At 33.9% G+C, this 24237-nt stretch overlaps 2 protein-coding genes across 2 annotated transcripts; both read right to left on the reverse strand.

The window, feature by feature from the left end:
* Positions 1–18170: 18170 nt before the first annotated feature.
* LOC108488122 (uncharacterized) lies at positions 18171–18764 on the reverse strand. The gene has a single exon (XM_017792428.1). It carries the CDS (start codon positions 18762–18764, stop codon positions 18171–18173), a length of 594 nt encoding a protein of 197 aa, XP_017647917.1.
* Positions 18765–21073: 2309 nt separating this feature from the next.
* Positions 21074–22949, reverse strand: LOC108486913 (cytochrome P450 77A3-like). The gene has a single exon (XM_017791073.2). The coding sequence runs from the start codon at positions 22776–22778 to the stop codon at positions 21261–21263; it is 1518 nt and encodes a 505-aa protein (XP_017646562.1). The 5' UTR covers positions 22779–22949; the 3' UTR covers positions 21074–21260.
* Between the last annotated feature and the right edge of the window lie 1288 nt (positions 22950–24237).

A 24237-nucleotide genomic window follows, 5' to 3' on the forward strand; every position in this document is an offset into this window, starting at 1 on the left:
GAAGAGTTTGTATGCTGAGGGATTCAGATTTGAGGTAGTCTATACTACAAGAGGTGCATAGTAGTCCATATGCTATGCATCCTGGCGGAAACAAGTTATACCAAGATCTTCGCGAGTTGTATTGGGGACCAGGGCTTAAGCGCGAAGTTACTGATTATGTGAGTAAGTGTCTGGCATGCTAGCAAGTTAAGGCTGAGTATCAACGACCTTCTGGGTTACTGCAGCTAGTTAAAATTCCACTCTGGAAGTGGGAGAGGTTAACCATGGATTTTGTGAGTGGGCTACCCTTAACGCCTACTAAGAAGGATTCGATATGGGTGATTGTAGACTGATTGACTAAGTCTGCCCATTTTATACCGGTCCACACTGATTATTCGCTGCAAAAGTTGGCCAAGTTGTATGCAGCTGAGATTGTAAGACTGCATGGTGTACTAGTTTTAATCATATCTGGCAGAGATCCTAAATTCACATCTAGTTTCTAGAAGAAATTACACGAGGCTTTGGGTACAAGACTGGATTTCAGCATTGCGTTTCACCCTTAAACAGATGGGCAGTCAGAGAGGGTGATTCAGATACTGGAAGACATGTTAAGAAGTTGTGTAATTGATTTCAGAGGTAGCTGGGAGGATTATTTGTCGTTGGTAGAGTTTGCGTATAACAATAGCTGCCAGTCCAGTATTCAAATGGCATCGTACGAGGCGTTATATGGTCGTAGGTGTCGTACTCCTACCTGTTAGACTGAATTGGGTGAACGGCAGATTCTGGGGCCGGAATTAATTTCTGATACAGAAAACAAGGTAAAGTTGATTGAGACCGGTTAAAGGAAGCATCTGATAGGCAGAAGTCTTATGCAGACTTAAAGCGTAAAAAGATCGAGTACTCTATGGGGGATTATGTCTTTCTTAAAGTCTCATCATGGAAGAAAATTTTGAGGTTTGGGTGGAAGGGCAAACTTAGCCCTAGGTTTATTGGGCCTTACCGAATAATTAAGCGCGTGGGACCGGTCGTATCAACTTGAGTTGCCTTCAGAGCTGGATAGGACTCATGACGTGTTTCATGTTTCAATGTTGAGGCGGTACCGTTCTGATCCCTCACACATAGTGTCAGTTGAGGAAATTGAGCTTAGACCTGATTTGACTATCGAGGAAGAACTGATGCTGATATTGGATCGTGATGTTAAAGTATTAAGAAAGAAATCTATTCCACTAGTCAAGGTGCTTTGGCGCAACCACGGTTCAAAAGAAGCCACGTGGGAACCAGAGGAGGCAATGTGACAACAATACCCTCACTTATCCTGATTAGGTAAATTTCGAGGCCAAAATTTCTTTAAGGGTAGAGTTGTAACGCCCCAAAAATGTAAGGTCTGTAATTTTGCATGCTTTGACACAAATTTCTTGTTTGCTTTAGTGACTATGATTTGGGTATGTATGGGAGTGTTTAGGAAGCCTGGGTTCGAGTCTGGGCCTTGGCAAAATTTTTAGTTTTGATTTTAAGTGAGACTGGCTGTTAGCAGTTAGGACTTATGTTTATGTGTGTGGGATTTTATGTCACAAAAAGCCTTGTAGCTTAGTGGCAAATGGCGTGTGGAGCATATGAGAGGGAATGGGTTTAAATTCCATGGCAAGCAAAAGTTGGTGTTGGATTTGAACTCTGGTGATAGAGAGTTTGAATGGGTCATAGAGGTTGTTATGGAGGATATCAAGGAGGGATAAGGGGAGAAAATCTTGGAGATTTTCAAGGAGTTTGAAATTGGGTTGAGTCGTAGCCAAATAGGGGTGTTTGTGGGTGAAAATTCAGCCAAAGGATGTTGGGAGAGCATTTTCGGCAATTGGTTTGGGAGTAGGTGATGAATTCCTTCTCTTCTATTTTGGGTTTTGTTCTTTTTTGACAATTTTGGTACCATTCTCCCTTGTGCCGATCTCATTGGTAGTCTTTCGTGCTTTTTGGGATTTTAGCCGAAATCCCTTGTCGTAACTTTTTTCTTTTTTTTTATTTTGCGTCGAATCATATTTCTTTTTTCTTTCTTCCCTTCTAAATCTTTAGCCGAATATAGCCTATCTCTAATACCCATCTTTCTCTTCTTCTCTTCACATTTCTCTTTGGCCGAACCCTGGTGTCGAATTTAACACTCTCTTTGCCGAAACTTCTTCCCTTTTCTTCAAACTTTTCCCTGTTTCTTTTATTCATCATTTTACTGCCTGTGTTACTCGGTTTGTGTGGTTGGTCGAATTCTGGGCTCCTCTGCTGTTAGTAAGTATATCGTGTAGGGATTGGCAACCCTGTTTCTTCTACTATCTTCTTAAAGTTGAATATTCTTTCTCTTAAATCTCTATACTTGTCGATTGGTGACCTCTTTTTCCCATGATACGTGTTTGTAGATTCCAGGTATCACTGAGAAACGAAGGGAGAAGGACGTTCTCAAACCATTGAAACCCTGTCTTTCAATACTTGAGTAAGTCCGATTGCTCTTAGTCTCTCGAAGGGTTATCTTTATGATTTTAGGCTAGTTTTTAATTAGTTCTACCTATTAATCTGTCGTGAGTGCAGTTAGGTGCCTAAATACAGATGATCGACCTTAACTAATCCAGGCGCAGTTGGCCACCCTCTTTTCGGTCAGGGTAAGCAGAAGAGTTGGGTTATAGATTAGTTGTTTTCGATTGATTTAAGTGGAGACTAACTGTATATTGGATGATTGTAGGCTTTAGGTTCATAGGAGATTCTCTCATTTTAGCAAATCCAGATGTGTATCCGTACACCATTCTGTTACTGCCTAAAAGCCAAAAGGTGTGTATTTACACCATTACGCTAATGTGAATCGGCAAAAGCCGAAAGGCCAAAATGCTGAAGTTTCGGCATCTGTAGCCTCGCGAGGGAGCTATCACCCACGAGATAAACCGAGCCCACAAGTCATGGGCGACAGATAGTAGAGGCCACCACGGGCATTCTCGTAGGTTTGGGTCGTTATGGGTCCTGGTGGGTCGAGATGGGTCGTGTGGGCTCGTGGGCCCCACACGGATGAAACTTTTGATAAGTAGCAGATAACAGAGTAGGCTATGGTAATCGCATAGTCGCTATTGGATTTGGGCTAAATGGGCCACATGAGCTTGTGGGCCTACTTGAGACGAGTAATGGGCCGTGGGCCCATTTACACTATTTTGCCAGATGGGCGATCTGAGTCGTTCAAGACGATTGTAGACCTTTTGAAGGGTCGTTAACTGTATTGAGACCCCGAAATAGGTTAGATGATCAAAATACCCCTGAGGGGTAAAATTACTAATTTACCCGTAATGGATGGAAATGACCATTATACCTTAGAGGTAGGTTGATTGATGAGTGTATGATATATATATATATATAACTGTATCTGAGTATGAGACCTTGCATATACACATTATTTATGACATGATATTTTGCATTGGGGTTGGGATTCTGTTATGAAGGAAGTACTGTGCTAGTGGCTTTGCCACGTTTTTACTGTTCTGGTGGTTTTGCCACGTATTCTGACATTAGTAGCTACGCCACGTTCACTAATATCAGCAGCTTCGCTGCGATATTGGTGTGTTGGCTGGGTGAGTCGATTTAATCCCCACATGGTGTGCTGGTTGGTTCGGGTGGTGTGTTGGTTGGATTAGGATGGGTTGCATCCCCAGACTGTACTGTTACTGAATAGGGCCCTGGCCGAGACCATTATTGTATGCACTGCTTATTGTTTGACTGATAGGGGATTACACACTGAGTTTTCGTAAACTCACCCTTAATTTTAACTATGCAGATAATCCCCAGCCTTAGACGATTTGGAGCTGCGAGGGACTCAGAGGTGGCCGCACAATTGCTGATGTTTTGATTATGACTTAAATTTATTCTAAAACTTTATATTTGGGTTTTAATTATGTAATAAGGCCATTTGGGGGATTTTTAACTTTTATTGGGCTTTTGATTTCATATTTTAAACTGCTTGAGTAGGACGTCGAGTTTTCCAAACAATAACGGTTTCAAAGAAAAACATGCATTTTTAACCTTAAGGTTTCAACCAGAGAAGCTTCCATGGTTTTAAACGGATTATGAGATCAATGACAACAAACGTTTTGATAAGTTAATTTCAAATTTAGTAACGAAATTTACCAAGTTTTCCAAAGCAATTAAAAACTAAATGGGTTTTAACTTTAAAATGGTTTTTCACCAAACAAGTTCATCACTTCAATGTGACATGTCAGATTCGGTCGTAACATCTAGGCTGGATTTGAGGTGTTACACAACACATACATAATCAATGTAGTTTTATTATTTACAAACAACTTACCTCGGATTACAAAATGTGGCGACTAGTCGATTTAGTCAATTTGCTTGACTTTCCCCAAGTCTGGGTTCAGATTCGGTATTCCTTGATCTATAATAGCAAAATGTACTTATTTAGTCACTAAATAAAATTTAGTAATCGGATATTCATATCTTTGGTGAAATGACCATTTTGCCCCTAGAATTTAACAAAATGACCATTTTAGCCCTAGGCCCGAAAATTGATTTTTATCGAATTTCTTCATATCTTAAGCCTAACCGAACCCTTTATAATCTTATAGCAACTCAAAATTCCCACTATTTCACACGATTATAATCTATTTTACAACTTATGCAAAATAGTCCTTTTAGGTGTTTTCATGCTAACACCTTTTTCAAAAGTTGGTTACAAGACACCCAAAACTCATTTTCTTCCATAATAACTCAACAAAAATAACAAATCCTTTCTTTGAAAAACCTTAAAATCTTAATCATTTTGGAAAATAGTACCCTCATTTGAAAGCTTATGCTTTAAGGGTCTCAAAAGTACAAAAATATTCAAGAAAAACCATAGAAATCACTTACTTACAAGAGGAATAAGTTGCTGAAATTTTTTTGAAGCTCAACACCCCCAAAAATCGTTGAAAAATTGGTGGAGAAGAAATTGGAAATAGGATGATATCATCTTTCTTTTATTTTATTTTTAATCTGGTCAAAATTGATCACCAACTCACCTAATTTTGACAAATTTGTCTCCTCTTTGACTCTATGGCTGGCTATGCCTTCTTCCAAGGGTCTATTTGCCTTTTAAAGACCCCTAATTTTGGTTCTCTAACTATTTAACACCTTAGCTATCAATTCAAGACTTTTGCACTTTATGCGATTTAGTCCTTTTTCACAATTGGGCTCATAAACACTAAAATTAATCCGTCAAATTTTTCATGCACTCTTATAAACATGCCATAACATCAATTTAATAATAAAATAATTTATTCAACTCCAAATTTGTGGTCCCAAGACAACTATTCTGACTAGGCCCTAAATTGGGCTGTTACAGAGTGTGTTTAAATACATATTATCTTGTAATTTAAGGGTTTGAAAGATTTATTAATAATTTTGAAACTGCATAAAAAAGATTAAATGCTCAAATTAAGACTCAACTTTTAAGGATTTCTCATAAAAGGATTAAATCTTTGAAAATGCTTAAACAAGGATTTTTTATACATTTCAACTCAATTTATAGTAAAAATTAGGTGAATGCTTATATGTTTAAAATAGATCACATGAGATATTATTTGAAAGGAAAGGAAAAATAAAAACATAATTTGAAACTTAATATATGCCATTTGAAATGACTTTATTTGAGTACTTTCAAAAAAGTTTGACCCATTTGTTGATTGTTTTGAAAGGTTTTGGCATATCTCAACACTGTGATAAAGGTTTGATTGAGAGGTGTTCATGAACCAAGTCAGGCTAAAGCATGATATTAACACTCTTTAAAAATATTTATTTTATTTATAATTTAATATTTAGTAATTTATATATTAATTATTCAAATTATATAAATTCATCTTAACATTTTTTATGTTTACAATATATTAGTATTATATATATTATTATAGATTTAATTTTATGTGTTATAAATTACATAATATAAAATATTACAAATATAAAAAAATTATCAAGCCATAAATTTTTAGTCAACCCATTTTTCATACCTAATATTTTTATTTAAATCTCTTCAAACTTCAGTATGTACCTCTAAACATTTGTCATTGAATCAATAGCTTCTTGGTGACTATATCTAATTTGCCCCAATAATAATAGTTCCTCTAATTATATTTTTACATATTATCTAAACACAAAAAATTAAGCCAAAGCTGATTGAGTTTTAGCTCGATTGGCATGGACATTGTTGTCAATACAGAATGACGTGGGTTCGAGTGCGCTGAAGCGTATTAATCTCCTATATATGAGTTGGGAAGGAGTTATAGGTAGTTCTAAGCATTGTGTCACAAAGAATATATATTATCAAAACTTATAATGAGATTGTTCAAAAAATATATTTGAACCTAAAATAATTGAATTAAAAAAAAACTCAATCAACGTGATCATTCCCAACTGGAATCAAATGGTTATGATTCAAAATCCATAAAAGAACTAAATAAAATTAGAATATAAATTAAAAAATTCTCTTAAATACAAATTTTTATTTTTGTAACAAATGACAATATTTATAGTAAAAGCACCTAAGGATAATGTTTATAGTCTATTCATGTCAATCGGAATCCATAATGATTTGAATATGAAAAAAATTGAGCTCAAAACGATTTGAGCTCGAGAAAAAACTCAATCATTGAGTCTGAAACAATCTGAGTCTGTAACAATCCAAACCGAGATAAATTTGATTTAAAACTTGAAAAACTTGAATTTATAACTAAACAAACAAAAATAATTAAAATAGTTATATGATATATTTAAAATAAAAATAGATGAATAAAATATACTTATTTAAGTTACGGAAATATATTTATAAGTATTATATAATTATATTAAAAGTTTATTAAAAATAAAAGTAATTAATAATAAATATTTCTATTAAATTATAATTTAAAATAAATTTTAAAAATATAATAAACCTATGAGAATTATAGTAAGAATAAGAGAGAAAGAGTAGTCACAAAAGTGAAAGGACAATTTTACTAAAGAGTAGACACAAAAATGAAAGGATAATTTCACTTTTTATTAGATTCAATAAGCTTATATATACCCTCTATTTATATGGTCTCAATCACTATAGGCTACAAATACATAATAAAGATAATTAAGGCACTCTATAATTTTTTTAAGGGTTACAAGAATTACAAAAAAATGAATTTGGAGGTTTTGTGAGTTATATGGACATTCATTTATCAATAGATTTATAACACTCCCATTGGATGTCCATTAACAAAATGTCCTCGTTAAAACATTATTAGGGAAATTCCTATGGGATAAAAACCTAATGAAGGAAAAAGAGTACACAATCTCCTACTACAAGCTACCTTATTAAAAACCTTTACCAGAAAAACTCAATAGGACAAAACCTTAGTTAAAGGAAAATTGTACAATATGTTATGAACTCCCCCTAATGGCAACATCACATTACATATTTGATTCGATGCTTTCAATCTTGTATACTAATGTTTCAAACTAGAACGAATTTGTTGATATTCTATATTACTTTTCTTCTCAACATCATGAGTGAAGAATAATTCTGGTGAAATATATTTCATACTATCACCTCTGATGTAATCACCTTGCAATTGAGCTATGCATGATATATTATCTCCGTATAAGATAGTTGACATATTTTCCTGTAAAGGCAAATTACATATCTTCTGGATATTTTGGATCAATAACCTTATCCAAGCACAATCTTGACTTGTCTTATATATTGCAATTATTTTTGCATGATTTGAAGAGGCGGTAGCTAATGTCTACTTTGTTGAATGCCATGACATGATAGTACCTCCACATGTAAATAAATATCCCATTTGAGATTGATCTTCATGTGGATCCAATAAATATGAAGCATCAGAATAGCCAACTAATAGGGATTTTGAATCATTTGAAAAAAAATAATCCCACATATCAATGATCCCTCTAAGATATCTGAATACATTTTTAATTTCATTCTAATGTTTATGTGTTGGAGAAGAATTAAATCTTGCTAACAAGTTTACAATGAAAGCTATATCAGGTCTTGTGTTGTTCGTAAGATATATCAATGCCCTTATGGCACTTCAGAACTAAGAAACTCTTCATCATTCTCGTAAGGACGAAAAACGATCATACAACCATTGGGATACTCAATTAATGTGCTTTATCCAAGTAAAGTTTTTTTAAGATATTTTCAGTATAAGTTGACTGATGGACATGAATTTCATCTTTTAATGCTCGATTTACAGGTTAAGACAAAAAAATATTTTTCTAAGATCTTTCATCTCAAATTCTTTCCTAAAATAATTTACTGCATTTTGAAACTTTTTAGCAGTTCCAATAATATTTAGATCAACATAACCAACAATTATCACAAAATCTAATCCAGGTCTTTATATGGACAAATTAAATCATTTTTTATCGAGCTACTTTCCCGGGATACTCTATATCCTTCTAGAGTTTTAAATCATTAAGGAATTTTTATATAAAATTCATTATTAAGTAAATCATACAAATTGGTTGTAACAACACCCATTAGATACCTATCAAGTTTTTCACGTATTGTCAAACTAATAAGATATATAAATGTAATTGCATCCACCACAAGAGAATATGTCTCTTCATAATTAATGTTGGGCCTTTGCGAAAATCCTTATGCTACAAGTCATGTTTTATATCTTACGACTTCATTTTTCTCATTTTGTTTCCGCATAAATACCCATTTATATCCCATCAGCTTTACATCTTTAGATGTCTGGACTATAGGTCCAAAAACCTCACATTTAAAAGTGAATTCAATTCTACTTGAATTGTGTCTTTCCATTTTGGTCATTCTTTTCTATTTCTACATTCCTAAATAAATTTAGGCTCAGGATCTTCATTTTCTTTTGCTATTTCAATAGCAACATTATAAGCAAAATTGTTGTCGGCATCTATATTTTTTCGATTCCATATTTTTTTGTATTGACATAACTTATTAAGATCTCGTTATTTCATTATTTTCATTTTCACTTCTAGGTACCTGGATATCTTTTTGAGTTTTATAATTAGTTATGTCATGGGTCTCTTCAAGAACCCCTAGCTCTGCTATATAACCGTTTTGAATGTTTGCTCCTTTCCTTTTACGAGGATTTTTATCTTTGAAATCGACTGGTCTTCCACGCTTCAAGCATGGATTACTTTCTTTTGCACTAATAGTTTACCCTATTGGGACATCGATTCGTATTGGAGTATTTTCAATTGGTATGTGAGATTTTGTAATTCTCTTTAGGTTAGTAAATTAATATAGTAGCTGATTTTTAAAATGAATTATTTGCTGAACTTCTAGTTCACATTGCTTTGTACGAAGATCTTAGACAATGATAATTCATTTCAAGTACTTTATTCTCTCCCCCTAATGTTGAGAAAATTATCTCATAATAATTAACAACTCATGTCATAACTAAATCTTGAATTAATAGCCCAACCTCCTATGATGACCCATCTTTGTGCGTTATGGTAGAGTAGTTGAAACATATACCTCACATCCAAAAATTCCAAGATGGGAAATATTTGGCTCCTAACCAAAAATCAATTGTAATAGGGAGTATTTATTATAACTTGTTGGCTTGATGAGCACAAGTGTTTTTGCATGCAAAATAACATATCCCTAAGCTGTAAAAGAGAGTTTTGTTATCATAAGTAATAGTCTAACTATTAGTTGGAGGCGTTTGATAAACGATTCAACTAAACCTTTTTATGTGTGAACATGAGCTATAAGATGTTCAACTTGTATCTCAATTGACATACAATAATTATTGAAAGCTTGGATCGTAAACTCACCAGCATTAACAGGATGAATTGTTTTAATTGCATAATTTGAAATTAATCATTTAAACAAATAATTTCGCAAACGACAAGTTGCGAGTTGATAACACATGTGATTATTTTGTAGATGCATCTACCAAAATCATATAATATCAAAACCATCCACGTGGTTGATGAATAGACCCATATTCATTTCAGAAATGCAAGACATTAAATCTCAACTTTAGCTAGTGAGTTTTTAATAATCAATTATCATTGAAAACAAGCAACACATGATAATTCTTAAAATTAAAGAAACTTCTGGTTCTTGAATGAATGTCCATATAATTTTTCGTTAATTTTCGCATCATATATGATCTAGGATGGTTTAACTAGTCAGGCCAAGTAATAAAAGTATTTGTATCAGTAAACTTTAGGTTTACTTTAACATGCTTTTTCAATTGTACTAATAATGTCAATATAAATTTTGATAATTAATAATTTTATTCTCATTCCTTTTAGTTTGTGTCTAGATATAGCAGTATTGTGACATTTACTTTTAGAAATGTCTAAATCAATGTGAAGTCCATAATGTCATTAACTCAATAAAAGAAATATAATTTTCAAACAATTATATGAAATATTCACTTCCGGGAATATGAAAAAATCTTCAAATGTCCAAATTGACTTTAATAATCAAAAGTGGTTATAAAATATTTATTGTAAACATTCACTTCATGGAATATGCAAAAAAAAAAAAAAATTGGACAATAATCTAAGCATATATCATATTTCTTACCAGTAAGATCATATAGGTATCATCTGCTTCAAGGAATGATTAATTAAAATAAATCATTGATTATTCTATTCTAAGAATGAACATTTAGCAACATTTTGAATCATCCATCTTCTTATCTATTTGCCAATAATGACAATAGGTTTCATTTTCATAATTGTTATGTATTGTTACATTCACTTCGAGGAATGGGGTAGAATCAGTGGAATGAATAACTCATTATTTTGTTTATCCATAAGAATATATGAAATCAATTCATAATACTTTTAAAATCCTTTTCACAAGAGTTTTGCATCATCAATTAACTAGAAAGAAATAGTCAGGTCATGCATGGAGTTTGTTGTAAACCAAATGTATGGACAAAACTAACATATAAAATATCAAACTTGATATAATGCTAGTGCTAGAAAAAAAATTATAAACTATTGTAGACATGCATAAAATTTACTTTAAAACAATACATTTCATGTTCACTAAACCTTTCCATTTATAATTGATCATATCTAAATAATTAACAAATGGAATAATATAAAGCGTATGAATTACCTTTAACAACTCTACAAAAGTAACAAGTTCCGTAAGGCTGTATAATAGGAAAAATATAAGTCATTTACAAAATTAAACCACATGAGTTCTTTTTATGCTTCTTATCAAACAACAATTGGTTAATACAAATGAGGTCCATAGAAATGTCAATGGTCAAATTAATATAATAATTTTTATTTTTAAATTTATGAAAAAGTTTCCAACCAAAATAATTCAAGAATTAAAAATGACACCAATTATATTTGAAATTCTATATTAGAATCAACCCAAAAGTCAATTTAGACATTCTTCAAAATTATCTTTAGAATCTGCATGTATTAGTATTGAAAAATTTCAAATTGTATAACCAAATTAAGAAGAGACATTAGAGGAACGTAATATATATTTGAACTAAATCAAATATGAACAATCATAAAATTTATTGGTTTATCAATACAAATTTGCCTATTAAATATGTTTTAGTCGAATATATTATTTAATTATAGAACCTATTATACTGACATAAATAAGTCAATTAATATTCATTTTTATGAACAAATAATATGCTTAAAATAATAAGTAGCCCATGGAATAAAAAACTTAAAAAGGAATATCATCTTAAATATTTAAATCATAGATCAAGCCAATTTAATATTTTGAAACCTAAATTACTGGGTTTTTATTAGAAAATGAACTTAAAACATCACAATCCTTGACCTCAGGCCTATAAAGCAAACAGGAAAACTGAAAGGCCCAAAACAAGTAAAATAAAAAAAAACCAGAAGCTTCCTAAAATAATCAACTCAGAAATAAAATAATAAAAAAATCGACAGAAAAATTAATGAACCTAGAAAAAGGAGAAACCTAAACCACCCCCAGTCATATCTAAACGGCTGGACTCCATATCTTTTGATCGACTTCTCATATCAAGTTGTCCACCCATCTCTGACGATAACTTTCCAAAAAATTAAATATTCATTGCTATCTTTTAAACTCTTTCATTTCCTCTCGAGACTTCTGTTGTCTGGCCATCTTGCCCATCGCCCTTCTGGCTCCAAGTCTTGTTAGTTTGAGTCTTCTTGCACTAGGTAAGAGATTACTTCACTTTCTAATGCTTCCTTTGCAACTTTGTGGGCATACATGTTTTCTCTTCTATGTATATGTTTAAAGTCTATTTTTTGAAAATGGACACTCAAATTCTGAATATATCATATAATCGCTCCTATAGTGAATTTGTCTTTTACTTTTGTTTGGCATTTCCGGATTACTGTTCTTGAATCTCCTTTAATTTGAATTTCCTAAAAACCCAATGAGATTCCTAACTTTATGGCTTCCAATCCTACAAACGCTTCTGTCGCAAACGGAGATGAAACATTGTTGTGGAGGACTGTCTTCGAGGCCAAAAATTCGTCCCTATATCCCCAAAGCACCACCCTTGACGCAGATCTGAAGGTTCTCTTGTCAAACGCAGCATCAAAATGCATATTTACCTTTGGTAAAGTTTCTGGACATCTGTGTATTCTGGCCAAGTCTAGAAGATTCTGTTTTATCCTTATTTCATCCTGTTCCATCTTTAAACTCAGTATTTTTTGAGCAAGATTTCCTCATAAAATAGATATTCTTTTATGAAAAAGCTGGTTCCTGGAATACCAGATTTTCCATAATACATAGCAGAAGACCTGACACTGATCCTCAAATCCTTGCATGAATTGTAACACCCTATACCCGTAACCCACACTGACTCGGAGTACGAAGCATTGCCTAACTTTATCTTATGCATACAACAGTCTCAAGTCATCGAAACTTGGTCCAAATTAAAAATTTTTCAATTTCTACTTTAAACTTCTTATTATGGGCCTACAAGCCCTAAATCGATCATTGAAAACTATTTAGAAACTTTCCGAGTCCTTAAACCAGCCTTAAGAAATTTACCTTTAAAACAGGAGACACACCGGTGTGGAAGGGTAACACGCTCGTATGACCATTTCGACATGGTTGTGCTGATGGTCTGTGTGGCTTACATAGCCTAAGCACCCTGGGACACGTCCGTGTCCCATACCCGTGTGGAATTAAATTCTAATTCACACCTACAGGGGTTTTCACACAGCCAGACACACGCCAGTGTCAATGTCCCGTGTCCCTCACAGGGCCAGGACATGCCCGTGTCTTAACCTGTGTACAAAAACTTGGGTATTCTGTTTCTGACGTCAACATCGCTAAATTGTCACATGGCCAAGGCACACCCCCGTGTACTAGGCCGTGTCCTCCACACGGCTGAGACACACGGTCATGTTTCTACTCGTGTGTTTATTATGATGCATACTAACTTGAAATTTTTACGTGCAAGGGACACATAGCCGAACTACATGCCCATGGGGCAAACCATGTGTCACACACAGCCTAGACACACGTCTGATGTCTACCCGTGTGGACAATATAAGGCTATTTGCCAAGCCTTATTGCCACCCTTATATACCTAGTTCCATGTAAATTCTAACCAATACCAAGACAAACACAATTTCTATAATCAAACAACCACAACAGACATTCATTTAACCATGACAATATATCTTTTTAAATCAAAATGAGTGTTAGCCATCATTCAAGGCTTGACACAAAATGAAGGGTTCCCAACCCAAGTCATTACCATTGGCCAATTCTCAAAGGCACAACACAATAAAGTCTAAGCCCTATACATGCCATATTCAAAAATATAAATCCAACAATACCGGTTGCTTCGGCTGATAGTGTGATCGATATCTCTGACTTTTGGTGATCCTTGAGCTAGATAGGCGGCACTGTAAGGAAATGGAAAGGAAAAGGTGTAAGCATAAAGCTTAGTAAGTTGCACATAAATAGATATACAACAATAAGTCAACCGTTTATCAACAACTGATGATACCAAAGTGGGCATAAGCATGACTTACTCTTCACTTTATACAAATCACATAGCATATACAATAAGCTCACATCTTATACATATGTAACACTTAGGTACCTGTAATACTCACAATACGGTTATACTTTCCTCATTAACTTAAATTTATAACTCTTGCCATTGAATAATTCGGAACACTATCGGATATTTCATAAGCCTCAACCATGGGTAAGGTATTGATGCCTACACTGGATATCATCTTCGAGGCCGATGCCATGTCCCGGACATGGTCTTACACTAGCTCTCACATATATGTACCGATTTTAAGTCCCAGACATGGTCTTACACTGACATATCTCGTAGCCGATGCATGTCCCAGACATGTCTTACACTGGCTTACGTTTCGAGGCCGATGCATGTCCTAGACATGTCTTACACTAACACTCACATACCTGTGTCGATGCCATGTCCCAGACATGGTCTTACATTGGCTCTCATAATGTGGCTGATGCATGTCCCAGACATGTCTTACACTAGCTCACACAAATGACCTAAGTGATACGACATGAATATCCGGTTTACTTCCTAAGGTCCCAACGGGGATTCTACTATCTCAATGATCATTACACATTCTCAAATCTCGAAATCAAGCAATTCATGCCATATCTATTCAATGAAAATTTAAATACGAAATGTAGCAATGTAGTTATATTATTTACATACAACTTACCTCGGATTTCAAAATGTAGCGACTACACGGTTTAGTCGATTTGCTTGGCTTTCCTGTAGTCTTGGTTCGGATTTGACAATTCTTGATCTATATTAGAAAAATATACCCGTTTAGTCACTAATTACAATTAGGCAATTTAAAATTCATATTTTCAGTAAAATGACCATTTTGCCTCTAGACTTTGGCAAAATGACCATTTTACCTCTATGCCCGAAAATTGATTTTTATCAAATTTATTCACTTATTAAGCTTAGTTGAACTTTTGTTACTGTTATAGAAACTCAAAATTCTCTCTATTTCACACACTTATCACTTATTTTGCAACTTGTGCAAAATAGTCCCTTTAGGTGCTTTCATGCTAACACATTTCACAAAAGTTGTTTATAAGACAACCAAGACTCATTTTCTTCCATAAAAACTCAGCAAAAACTACAAATCCATTCATGGAAAAACCCTAAACTCTTAATTATTTTGCAAAATAGAACCCTAATTTGAAAGCTTATGCTTCAAGGAGTCCAAAAATGTAAAAATCCTTAAGAGAAACTATCAAAATCACTTATTTGCAAGTGCTTCAAGTTGCTGAAAAATTTAAGCTTTCAAACCCCCTATCATGGCTGATATTTTTGGTGGAAAGTCATGAGAAGAAAAGAAATTGACAACTTTTTCTATTTTATTTCTTTTTGGTCAAAATAGCTACCAAATTTCCACCTAATTTTGAAAATTGTCTCCCCTATGTCTCATGGCCGGCTATACTATCAATTAAGGGTCTATTTTCCCATTAAAGACCCCTAATTTTGGTTCTCGAACAAAATAACACCTTTAGATATCAATTGATGACTTTTACACTTTATGCGATTTAATCCTTTTTCGCAATTGGGCTCACAAACGCCAAAATTAACTTACCAAAATTTTCATGTACTAATATAAACATGCTATGACTCATGTAAGCCATGTAAGCCATGTACAAAATTTTCATGTACCTAAATCGGGCTGTTACATGAATACCCATGTAAGCTATTCCCAAAAATCAGTATATAAGTAATTGGTTACCCAAGAGATATCTAAATACTACCAAACTTCAATACTTGCAGGACATTGCCAAGAATGTGAAAGTAGTCTTCTACCCCATAGCAGCATCGAGGATAGCTGAAATTCATGACCACCCTTCTGCTCCTGAGATTAGCCAATATGGGTAGATAATTCCAGGAGATGTGCCAGATTGTAATTGTTATTTCATAGGTAGTTATAGGCTCCATAATTTTCTGAATTTTTTTTTAAGATCAGCCTGTAATAAATTACTACTAGGATCTAGAGTAGAATCCTTTAATAGTTTATAGGCACTGCGAACGGAGTATTCACCAGACTTTTCCCTTCCCTCCTCCAAACTTGACTGTCCTCGTGGCTTATTTTTGTAAAAGGAATCTACAGTATTTTTTGAGCAATCTCTTCCTGGAAGGTATTGTGGATCAATTCTATTTTCCATTTCATACTCAAACAATCAATAAGATTTGAAAATAACTCCAATTGCTCATTATTTGTGTTGTTTTATCTATTAATTGTGTTTATTCTGGGAACCCAACAGTCATTCCAAATAGAGATTTCCTTTCCATTCCTTACTCTCCAACATAGCCCACTATGAAGCAGTCCCTTTGAGGCCCAAATGCTCTTCCAAGTGAGAGAAGATAGACTTCCTAACTGAGCTTCAAGAAAATTAGTCTGTGGATAATATTTTGCTTTTAAAACCGTTTCTAATAACGAATTGGGATAATTAATTAGATGTCATCCTTGTTTGGCTAATAAAGCTATATTAAATTAACCCAGATTTCTAAAACCTAACCCACCATTCTCTTTTAAACAGCAAAGTTTTTCCAAGTGCACCAATAAATGTCCCTACCTCTTTTTCCCTTTTGCCACCAAAATTTCGCAATAATAATTTCCATATCATCACATAGAGTTTTAGGTAATAGAAAACAAGCCATCGTATAAGTCGAAATCGCTTGAAGAATAGCTTTTATAAAAATTTCCTTCCCCTCCGAGATAAATATTTAATGCTCCAGTTGTCAATGTACTATTTAATTCGGTCCTTCAAAATTTGAAAAGACTCCTTCTTTCTCCTACCCAGCATGTTTGGCAAACCTAGATAGCATTCTGGTTCACTTGAGCATCAAAATGATAATAAATTAACAACTACCTGTTTATCCGCCTCCGATGTGTTTCTGCTGAAGAAAACAGTCGACTTCTCAAAATTAACTTGTTGTCCCGAACAGCATCTATATTCACCTAGAATTTCTTTAGAAAAACTTGCACCCCTCATAGATGCCTACCCAAACAAAATACAATCGTCCGTAAATAATAGATGGTATACTGCTGGTCCACTCCTATTGGCCTTCACCCCTTTTAACCGTTCTTCCTTCATTGCTAATCTCATTAAGCTTGATAAACCCTCTCCACATAAAAATAGAAACGGGCTTAATGGATCTTCTTGTCTAAGACCTCTGGTTGGTTGAAATTTCTCCCTAGTGAATCCATTTATGACGACTGAATAAGAAGCAGAAATAATGCATTTCATAATCCCCTCAACCCATTTTGTAGAAAAACCCATGCAAATCATTATTCCTTTATGAAACTCTATTTAACCCTATCGTAAGCTTTGCTAAACAGAAGTAATGCATTTCATAATCCCCTCAACCCATTTTGTAGCAAAACCTATGCGAATCATTATTTCCTTTATGAAACTCTATTTAACCCTATCGTAAGCTTTGCTCATGTCCAATTTAACTGCCATAAAACCTTTTCTTCCATTCCTTTTTTGTTTAAGCGTATTTAGGATTTCATATGCTAGCAACACATTATCTGATATCAGTCTACCAGGCACAAAAGCGCTTTGCACTTCATCAATACATTTCCCAATCACATCTCAAAATCGATTCGCTATAGCCTTCGCCAAAATTTTATATAAGACATTACATAGACTGATTGGACAAAAGTGCGTCATATTCATGGGATTAGAATTCTTTGGGATAAACAGAATATTAGTAGAATTGAACGAACTCACCTCCATATACCGTTTAGAATTTGTAGACAAAAAGAAGTGACCTCATATCCAATAATGTACCAACATTTCTGATAAAACAAGGCTGGTAAACCATCCTCTACTGGTGCCTTTGTTGCCCTTATCTCAAAAAACATTTCTCGAATATCTTCACTTGTCTAAGCTGCTATCAGGTTTAAATTATCCCCTTCAGACACACAAGGGTCAATATCAGACAGCACATAATCATAGTTCCTTTTTTCTCCAGCTGTAAATAAATTATGAAAATAAGACCTTGCAACACCTTCCATTTCATACAGCACTTCCATGTCCCTACCTTTATCATTCTGCAGCTTATGGATCAAATTTTTTCTTGTACGTTGAGATGCTATGCTGTGAAAGAAGTTGTATTCTTATCCCCAAATTTCAACCAATTAAGTCTCACCCTCTACTCCCAGTAACGTTCATCTTTTTCAATTTCAAGATTTAAATGAATTCTCGTATTGATCATCTCCACCATACATTCCTCATCTCTATCATTGGCCATCAGTTCAGCCAACTTATCTGTAAGAGCCTGTCTCCTCCTCCTTCGATTCATTTGAATTTTCCTTGCCCATTGACTCAAGCCTTTCTTCAAATTATCCAATTTCTGTAATAGTCTTCCTGAAGACAACCCCCATAAACGTTTGACTTCTTTAAAAAAAATATCCTCCAAAACCCACCAGGCTTCCAATTTAAAAGTGTTACTCCTCAGTCGATCTTTACCCATTTTTGTATTAATCAAAAGTAGACAATGATCTGAAAAGGAATGAACTAAGTGTTGCACCTTAACCTCTAGGAATAAAGAAATCCAATCAATAGTAGCAACTCCTCTATCCAACAGTTCTTGTATATTTGTCTCTGATAAATTGCCTCCTTCCGACGTAAACCATGTGCTAAAAAACCCCACATCAACCAATTGACAGACTTCTAAAGTTCTTCGAAACAGCTCCATTCTTCCCTCATCTCTAGGTAGCCCTCCCTTTTTCTCAAACACATACATAATTTCATTAAAATCCCCACATACAAACCAAGGGATATCCTCCACGTCAATCAGACTCTTCAACACCCCCAAGTGTCATTCTTGTCTTATGCATATAGGGAGTTATAATAACCCATATATCTCTATTTGACTCCAACGTCATTGTCATCAACAAGCACATCTATATGTCTTTTAGAAAACGGTCGAACTGTGAAATTAACCTCCGCTTTCCAAGCCAAACATAGACCTCTTCTAGTACCTTTAGCATCAACCTCAATACCATTCTGAAAACCACAGCTTCGTCTAACTCGCTCCATCTTCTTTCCACAAAGCTTTGTCTCTATGAAGAAGACAATTTGGGGATTGTATTACTTCAGCATATGTCGAAGACGTTGAACCGTCCATCAAGCCAATTTAATATTTAAATATACTATTGTTGAGAAAGAAAAAAAAACCCGTAAAGATAGAGATCTAATAAGTTGATATACCTTTCTTGTTTGACATTGAGTCTTGATGATCTTACCAAGAAGTAAGCAAATAAAGATCTAGTATTATACTTTGAATGCAATCAAAATTCATCAATAACAGAATCTCAAAATAACATATATGATACTAATACACCCCAACGTTAAGAACACTGAATCAAAATTATACCGATATCAAAATATTCCAAAAACACATGTTGTCTAAAATTTAGAATATATATATATTCAAATTGAAACAATCAAATAAACACATAAAACAATTAGTTTAATGATGACTAAGGACCGATGCAAAGTCAAATATTATAATGAACCTTAGGCCTTAATTAATAAAATTGATCAATAAAATTATGGATCGTTATTAACAAATCTATCAATTTATAATATTAAAATTAATCTATCATCATTCAAACATAATCACCAAGCAATTATCAAATAGCATATATTAAGAAAAATATTTTTTATGAAAAACATCTAGGTACATATAAGCATGTGATGTGATAAGTAAATTTACTTAAATTCCTTATCTTCTACTAAAGTTTCAATAGCACGACAAGCAATCCGTAAATTTTGACATTAAATTTCTTTTAATCAAAATCTATATTGAGATCAAATCTTTTACCATCCTTAAAATGTAGAAGTAAATTAAATTAAATTAAATCATCATAATAGATAAGTCGATCTTTAATAGATAAGTATAATAAAACTAAGAGAATTATAGTAAGAATAAGAGAAAAAGTAGACACAAAAGTGAAACTATAAATCTATTTTTCTTAGATTCAATAAGCTCGTACATTCCTTTTATTTATAGGGTTTCAATCACTATATGTTACAAATATATAATAAAGATAATTAAAGTACCCTAAAAATTCTTTAAGGGCTAAAGAGTTACAAAATAATGATTTTGAAGATTCTGAGAGTTATATGGACATCCATTTATCAATGGATTTATAACAAAAAAAAATAATGATGAACATAAAATATTTTTAATACAATCATTATATATATTAAATATAGACTAAATTATTAAAATAGTCACTTTTGTTTCCCTTAAATTACATTTTAGTCATTTATATTTAAAATGTTATGTTTTAGTCACTTACGTTAACGTGTTCTAACATTTTAGTCACTGAGTCGTTAATTTCCGTTAACGGTGTAACAGTAAGCTGATGTGGAACGTTCAATCATCATTTCAAACAAAAATTTTAGGTTAAATTATACAATTGGTCCCCATATTTTTTATTTTTGAACAATTTTTTTCTTTTATGTTCTTTTAACTTTCTTCTTCTTCTTTTTTTTCTATTCTCTTCTGCTTCTCTCTCTATTTTACTCTCTTCACCATCTCTTTTAACATAAAAGAAAAAATTAAATTATTCAAAATGAAAAAATATATAAATTAATTGTATATTTTAACCTAAAATTTTCGTTTAAAATGATGATTTAATACTTATCGTTACACTATTAATGTCAACTAATGCTTAGTAACTAAAATGTTACAACACAACATAAATGATCAAAACGTAACATTTCAAACATAAGTGACTAAAATAAAACTTGAGGAAATAAAATGGCTATTTTGGTAAATAAAAAAATAAATTTAATGATTATATCAAATATTGTATTCTTTTAGGATATAAATATAGTTAAATTTGTGTAAGCATGTTTGAGATGAACCAATCGGAATCCAGAAAATAATAATATTCTCATATTTTCAGTCATTCCTTTTATAAACATTAAAAACAAAGGAAAATGGAATATTTGTTTAGATTAAACCTGGGATAAAGTAACGTTTTCAAAAGAAAATTATTTAATTTAGATTTAAATAATAATAATGTGTTGATAATAAAATTTAAAGCAAATTTATGAAATAAAAATTAAATATTAAAAATACAAATATCCAGCACAAGAATTGAGAACAGCCACTAAACTAGAAAGAGAAACCAAAACTATATGCTTACCATTACGAAATACCAAGTCCAAGAGGTAATTATTTCACTAAATCTCAACTCCAAATATATGAATATATGTATATATATCACCCTGAATCCCTCGGCTTGATCGTTGCCTTCAAGGCATTCTTCATTACCACCGTGAACTCCAATTTCCCACTAAAATCCACCTTGCTATTTGCTGGATATGCACTCCATTCAAACTCCTGAACCATCCTCGCTAACATCAGGTGAACATGCACCGTCGCCATCCCTAAACCAGGGCAAATCCTCCTCCCTACCCCAAACGGCATCATCTTCACCCCTTTCACCCCCATTATATCACCATCCTCTTTCCCTAAGTAGAATCTATCCGGGTCGAACTTTTCTGGGTCGGACCATATTTTCGGATCGTCGCCGATTCCCGGCAGGTAAATCTCCAGGTTCGCATCCATCGGGATGTCGTATCCCCCCAATGTTGCTGCCTCCTCAGTAGCTGCGTGTGTGAGCGAAAAGTACGTCGGTGGGTGCCTACGTAAGAGCTCTTTCACTACTGCTTGCAAGTACTTGAGCTTTTCGATATCTGTTTCGTCTACTTTTCGATCCCCGACCGTGGATTTGATTTCGTCCAACAGTTTGGATTGGATGTCTGGGTTTTCAATTAGCTGTGCGATGCCCCACTCGAGTGCGGTTGCGGTGGTATCGGTGCCGCCGTTGAGGAACTCAGAGCAGAGTGTGACCAGCTCGGAATTGGACGGTGCTGATTTTCTTCCTTCAACTTTGAGATCAAAAAGGGTGTCGAGGTATGAAAACGACATGGCGGATCGATCCGATCCTGGGTTTAAAAGAGCTTCTCGACGCTTTTCGATGAACGGGACGATGTAATCTATTTGATGTTTACGAACTTGGAGCGCTTGCTTGCGTTGCTTGGAGAAAAAAGGGCTTAAAATGGGGAGATAATCGTCGATTCTTGGATCAAGTGTGATCAAAACAGTTTTCATTACTTCATCCATTTTCTCCACTGTTTCTTCATCCATTTCAACCCCAAAACACATGGCTAAGAGTATACAAAAAACGGCGAAACGAGCGTTTTTCAGCACCGAGACAACACCGTCATTGGCGGCGGCTTCGGCTTTGAGACGGTCGATGAGTTTATCCATTGCATGCTCTCTAGCAGTACGAAACTCTTTAAGCCTAGTCGAACTCAACATGTTTTGAACCATGTTTCGCCTCAGAGACCTCCACACAGGACCGTAAACGGCGGCGTTTACGGTGAACTTGTTGCAGCTAAAGATATTCCGAGTGGGGTTTTCCCTCGGCCGGCTAGCGAAAACAACACCTTTTTCGATAAACGCTTCATGGCAGAGTTTGGCGTCGCTAAGTATAATCATGGTTCGAGTCCCCATCTTGAGAGTGAAAATGGGTCCATATTGATGACGAAGATCATCAACGTATTCAAAGAATGGTTTCCCAGAGCGAGCAACCTGGAAAAGATTACCAACAACAGGCCAACCAGGAGGCCCTGGAGGGAGATTGAAGCGTCGTTTGGCTTTTGATTTGCATGAAAAAAACAAAATCAAGCATGAAATGAAGAAAGCGAGGACATGGTAAAATGAAACAGCCATATCTGTGATAGAAATAATTTTTAGCAGATAGATGATTATTTAGGGAAGTGGCGGTATAAAAATAAGCAGTGCATGAAATTACAGGTGGGCAGTGGGCTGCCATTAAAGCTGATAAGGGAAGGTTTCTACTTTTTGCTGCTGGGTGTTAAATGCCGAAAAACAAACCCATGGGCTACGAAGAAACCAGCTAAAAAGCAAAAGGAGTATAGAAAAAGCGTATCTGTGAAAACGAATTAATTGCATGCAACTACTCAGTCTCATGGAATCTAATATGAAGATTGGAAATGCAGAGGCGTTGGATGTCTACACCTGTTTGACTTCATTTATGTCTACTCCTTGGTACTTAAACCGTGAGCCCACGGGTTATTTTTGTTTTTTCCTTTGAACTATCACTCTCAGCTGTTTCAATGGTGCAGTATTCAACCAGCTCTTTAAAACCTCACCTTCCTAGAGCCAGTTTTACAATATTCTATCATTTAATGAACCAATTCCTAAAAAGAGTGAATATGTTGAAATTTAAATGAATATAAATGAGTTTATTTAAGAATATAAATAAACTAACAAAATTAAACAAGTTTTAAAATCTTATTTAAGCCAATATCTTTTAAAATTGATTTGGATTTTGAGCGGCTTTGTTGGTTATATGAGATAATAGGGCATCTCGTAACTTCTTAAATCAGACTTAAATATTATGATCGAATCTTGAAAGTTATATTAGCCAACGAAATGACTAAGTAAAAGCGTCTGGTTTGAATATCACTATTTTAATCTATATTCAGAAAACCTAGCACGGTTCCATTAGGTTTGTAAAAAAAACATTGGTTTATTAGGTCATTTATAATTTAAGTTCAATTTATTATAAGGTCGTGCCGTTAGAAAAAAACTTAGTTGATTCTATCAACAAACCACTTAAAACCTTGTTTTACCGTTACACAACGGAAAAAGTGTTGCATTTGATTTTTGTATAAAAATCCGTGTTTTAAATCGTATTTGGCCGGTTATTAAATTTGTTCAGTTTTCATGCAAATATCTCATGCATGCAAAATCCCAAATAAAAACACTCACACCACAATTCATGCTTAATAAAATTTGCAGTCCCAAAATAAATGAAGTAAAATTTAATAATATTTAATTATGAAAAAATCTGAGACGAGTCCTCCGTATGTCGAGTTGAGCCTAATTCTGAGGGTTATTTGTAAAGAGTAAACTAAGGGGTGAGCTTAAAAAGCTCAGTGTGGGTCCAAGCAAAAATAAGCAAACATTCAGTCAATGAAACATTCAATTATTATAATAAATCATACAATTTATCATGACGTATCAAACTTATGTATATGGCATGCTCAATGATACAATGCAATAATACTACTCATCCATCTGCTACATACCTCGAGTTCCTAAAACCCATCATCCAAAGACCAAAACAAAAAGAGTTGAAGTTCGATATGATTAAACCACCAGT

Source organism: Gossypium arboreum, chromosome 10, assembly GCF_025698485.1.
Source record: "Gossypium arboreum isolate Shixiya-1 chromosome 10, ASM2569848v2, whole genome shotgun sequence".
NCBI lineage: Eukaryota > Viridiplantae > Streptophyta > Magnoliopsida > Malvales > Malvaceae > Gossypium > Gossypium arboreum.